Source organism: Saccostrea cucullata, unplaced genomic scaffold (assembly GCF_032062105.1).
Source record: "Saccostrea cucullata isolate Sc308-1 unplaced genomic scaffold, CSIRO_AGI_Scuc_v1 ctg23091, whole genome shotgun sequence".
Taxonomy (NCBI): Eukaryota; Metazoa; Mollusca; class Bivalvia; order Ostreida; family Ostreidae; genus Saccostrea; species Saccostrea cuccullata.
This window is the reverse complement of record NW_026932304.1, coordinates 1-5,077: the sequence shown is the minus strand read 5'-3', so window position 1 is coordinate 5,077 and position 5,077 is coordinate 1. Positions and strand designations below refer to the sequence as shown.

Here is a 5,077-nt window from a genome sequence, read left to right as displayed (position 1 = left end):
TTTTTTTAGCAACAGGTGGCTGGTAAAAAGTGCCCCATAGCGTGGGTTTTGGCGCGTTTGATTACGAACTGTTACAAACATCTAGGCTGGCGAACGTGGAGATCAACTAAATGATCGTGAATTATTCGATTAATAAAGCTTAAAATTACTTATAACTATATTTAACGTAGAAAGATAGATTTAATATATTCCGATGAAGACGTGTTCACTATAAAACTAATTAATAATACATAAAAAAGAAAAACTAATTGTTATATAAATAATTTAATAATGAACCGTAAAGCATGTATAAAGACCTTTTAGTAGAAATTTAACATTAAATACCATAGGGTATATTATTGATAGGAAGTTTGTATAAATTATACACATGAAGAGGTCTTTTTTCTTTCCGATTAAAAACGCTATCTGTTTACCTGGCCTGCTTTCTACTTCGTGTTACGCAATATCCCTGGTATATTCGAACAAATAAACATTCTCATCAGATCAAAAAGGTGTCAAAGAACAATTTTGTTCGTATAATCCAGATCGAAATATTTACCGTATTTGAGTTATAAAGCAAAAACTTTCAAGCTCCCTAAATCCTTAATATAGGGGCCAGCCCCTTTTGAATAGTATTATATGAAAGCCCTTGCAATTATGCACAACTTTTGTTAAACATGTTTAACAAAATATTTTTAGTTTTCAAGATAAAGGAAATTTGTGTAATTTTGCTCTTTTAGGCGTTCTATTTTTTGACCCCTATATAGTGCCATTTTGAATACAGAAATCAAAAAAACAAAAACCGATGTGCACAACTTCAATCCTTCTGTTATCTAAAACCAGTAAAATTTCTGCTCCAGCTCTAGTGGTCTCTGAGCCTTTGTCTGGAAATGAAAGCCTATAATTTTTCGTTTAAAGGGAAATAACTCAACACCGGAAGTGAATTTTTGAAATTTTAGACAGCATTCTGAAAGAGTTTATTACCATCTATAATGTCTGAAAATTTGAGCAAAATCCATTGCGAAATGAGCGAGATATGAGGTCAAAGTTGGCGAGGAAAAAACAAAAAAAAAATAATAAGAATAATCTTAATCTTCAGAATCAGAGAAGGTCTTCCGTTGGAAACGGAAGACCTTAATTAAATAGTCCTTATGTATATATTTAAATCACCAATAAAAATATGATAACATTATAAATATTAAAATCCATTAATCATAAAAGAATCAAAGCCTGGATGACTATAAATGTAATTTCTAGGACCCATTTACACCAAAAAAAAAACACTAAACAAAAAACAAACAAATAAAAACATAGACCAAAAACCTTAGTTGATTGTAAAATTCTTAAAAATAGATAACTGTTTCAAATTTCAAACATAAATATATCTCTGTAAAATCTTTTTTTTTAATGATTAAAACCATTCTTAATTAATGTCAAATAGAAATTAATAACCAAAACTAAGTTTGGCCTTAGTTGCAAGTTCTTTCAAAAATGGGAGCTCCTGATTTTAAAATGTGATTCAACTGATTCTAAAAATGAAATTTTAAATTTGTAGATTGAAAAAACTTAAATCTTCCTAATTTTAAGAATAGATGATACAAACTTTTGTTAAATAAGTCAATTGAATAAGTTTAGCCAAAAATCATTTTATACAAAATTTTTGAATAATGAAAAATTGTATTACAATGATCAGTTTACAACAGTGAAATGGCATTACGGAAGAAATATATGATAAGTGTATTAGTTACGGTACAACCAAAATAAGTTCCAGAAATGTATACCAACAAAAAGTTCCAGTTTTTTTTGTAGTACATGTAGTGTGTCCTTAAAAAAAAAAACTTCTCTACTCATGTAAATTAACTAGACCAAAATGAACAAGGAAATCCATAAAAATTATTTTCGTAGTCATATTTTCTTAAATTGATGCAACTTTTGATTTAGAAACATGCATTTTTTAAAATAAATTATTGGAAAAAATACTTTTTGGAAGATCCCATGAATGGAAAAGTTAGTTGTAATATGAGAGCTTAATATTCATGTAACCCTGGATTAGAGAGATAAAGGGAAGCAACCTTCAAGGAGAGACAACCAGTTTTATCTATACACCAAATGTACCGATATATATCGTTTTACTCTAACAAAAATGACACATAATGAAATTTTGATAGGAGAAAACAAGACTTCGTAGTAGCTGTTTATCCTGAGTTGTCACGAATCACACAAACTGTCAGATTAGGGGGGTGAACACTGAGGATAAGGGACTCTGTAGGTTAGGTGGGGGACTGATAATACTACAGGTGATCTCTATAGAGGTAGATATTTCACCTGGCTACTGGTCACAGGTAAATACAGTAGATTCCTACTGACAGGGACTTAAATATAACAGCTCTCCCTATCACTAAAGTTTAATGTGTAAGACAAAGAATGATGTAGGATTTGTAAAAAAAAAATACATTAACTCATTTTAAGGCCTGAATAAAGTTTTGGACTAAAAATTCACAGATTATAAGATAGGAGGTTTGAGCTGGAAAAAGATAACCTTGTAAAGAAGAAAGAAGACAGGTGCATGCACCTTTTACAAATTGGACCAAAATGAAATATTGATGTTGATATTTTATTCTGTTGCTTTTATCTCTCCCTAGTTTTTCCTATCATTAACGTATAAACGGCTATAACTCCAAACAATGACAGAACAATTTTCATTTAAACCCTATAGTACTGCTTTCAGAAGCATGGATTCAATAATTATTCAAATCAGACTCACAGAAGAGTTTAAAGCAAAGACAAATATTCTAATCAATGAAGATCTAAATTATCAAATAGAATTGAACCAATTTAAATCCAAGTTTTTTTCCCTAGTTCACAATCTCTTGAAGATAGAGGGAGAACATATATATTCTTTCTATACGCCCAGTCATTTTCTTTTTCAATTTACAAAAATCTGTTAAATTATCCAACAAATTCTAGAACCTGTCATATTTATGTTTCTTTTGTCCATATTTTGTGACAGCATGTATTGTCATATATCAAAACCAGTGGGACAACTCAGTATATTGAGTTAATTATTCCTGGTTCAATTTAGATATTATAAAAGATGACCAATCTTTTTATTTAGAAAAAGAAGTTTTAATCTAAATCTCTAACTACCACCAATCTAAACTTGAGCATCATTTTTTACAGAGGAGGGAAACCGAACATACATACATGTATTCAGCTTTCTGAATCTTGGCACACCACATTAAATAGTTGGTATTAGTGATTACTTATTATAGATTAAAAAATCACACATACATTCAATTACATATGTTATTCCTCAATAAGCAAAAATTTCTTGTGATTAGTGAAAAGAATGTAATACAGACCTACAAATATGGATAGAAATATTCCACATCCAATTAGTTTGGTCTCCAACAGGCAGATAAAATCAGGTCAGTTGTTGGCCAAATTATTCATCAAATTCTCATATGATTCCATTAGATTAAAGTATTAAGAAGTCAAACTATAATCCAGTGTGAACAGGTAGGCAGAGAGTACTATGTAAACCCTTCACAGGAATTAATTAAAGTCCCAAGGACGTAACACAGGTGAGAAATTTTCTCATTTCACAGGGGAACTTCTCACCTTAAATTATGAAACTACCTGAATGGGCCATTGCTGGACTAAGTTATATCAAAGAAAATAGTTAATTAATTTTGTTTACTTAAAAAAAAATCTTTCAAAAGAATTTAATTAAACTAAAAGAAAATACTATATAACGGTATTTTCTGTGTATTACAAACTTTTTGTGAAAATATGTTACGATACTGGTAGTTTTAATTTGAGGTGAGAGTCCTATTTTTGTGACTGTCCCATTTGGGTGATGAAATTGTGTTTTAAGTTTTATATACAGTGCACAATCAGTGACAAATTTATGCACATTTTAATTTTTTTGCAATTTTAAGATGCTTACAAAGAAGCTATATCGTAATTTGATTATCATAAAAATAACCCATTATACAGTACAACTGCAAACTATCCATATTACTTTATAGACTGCATTCTGTACAAAGGGCACTAACTCCTACAGCATACCATCTTCTGGATTCCACCTCTAATCCACACTGAATTTCACCTGAATTTTACCTGGGAATGTTAGCCTGAAATCTTACCTGAGCTTCAGTCTCAAACTCCTCGAATTCCTGGAAGAGTTCCTCCACCTTGTCCAGTGAGTCTCCTAACTGGGACATTCTTGTCTGTAGCCATTCCAGCTTACGTTCTACATTATACTGGTACTGGAAAATCAAATCATAATACTGGGTAAATAAGGATTCTAGCTAAATTTTAAAGGATTAACAATTTAAATTAATTGAAATTGTGAGCCTAAAATCAACTAATGGAAAAAAACATCTTGATTAAAAAAACAAAAATTTTACTATCTGCATAAGTACATAAATCACATATATTTTATATCATTTGACTTGCTCATGAAAAATCTATTTTTGATTAAATAATTCTTATAACCTGCTCTATAAGAGTGTCAGTTTTCTCCATTACTTATGAAAGTAACTGTCAAAAAAGTAGGGCCCATGTATCCTAAATGACTTACTAATTTAAATTCCTCCTCAAACTGCCGTAGAAGCAGTGCCTGTTTAAGTCTCTTCTCGTGTCGAGCCCAGAATCCTTCAAACTCTTTCTTAATCTCCTCAAGTTTTATCAGAAGTCTGCAATTAAACAAAAATTGGCTCAAAAGTTGTATCTTCAAAACATGACAGAAGATGTCCTAACAATTAAAATCAGAAATTCAGTAAAACCAATCTTATTGATATAAATATATAGTCAGACTGACTTCCTTTTTAAATACTATATACAATGGATACCCGTTATACCTCTAACTGCATTATCAAAAGTAACTGGATGTTTCATTGAAATTTCCCTTTTTATGGTAATCAGTCAAATCATTAAATTACAGATAGATACTTTAGTCATTGATTGACTTTATCCTGTCAAAGATAATAATTTTTCACTCTGTAAAAGCAAGATTGTTCTTGAGATGTCCATTTTACAAGCTAGGATCATTTCACACCTTTGAATACTCAGTCTACATGCATATTGACTTTTG

General features: G+C 30.3%; 1 protein-coding gene across 1 annotated transcript; it reads right to left on the bottom strand.

The window, feature by feature from the left end:
• Positions 1–4,127: 4,127 nt before the first annotated feature.
• On the bottom strand, positions 4,128–4,679 carry LOC134234794 (guanine nucleotide exchange factor DBS-like; the record flags this gene model as incomplete). The annotated part of the gene is made up of 2 exons (XM_062716838.1): positions 4,128–4,250; positions 4,565–4,679. Coding segments are annotated over 2 exons (238 nt in total), but the record flags the coding sequence as incomplete, so codon positions are not given.
• Between the last annotated feature and the right edge of the window lie 398 nt (positions 4,680–5,077).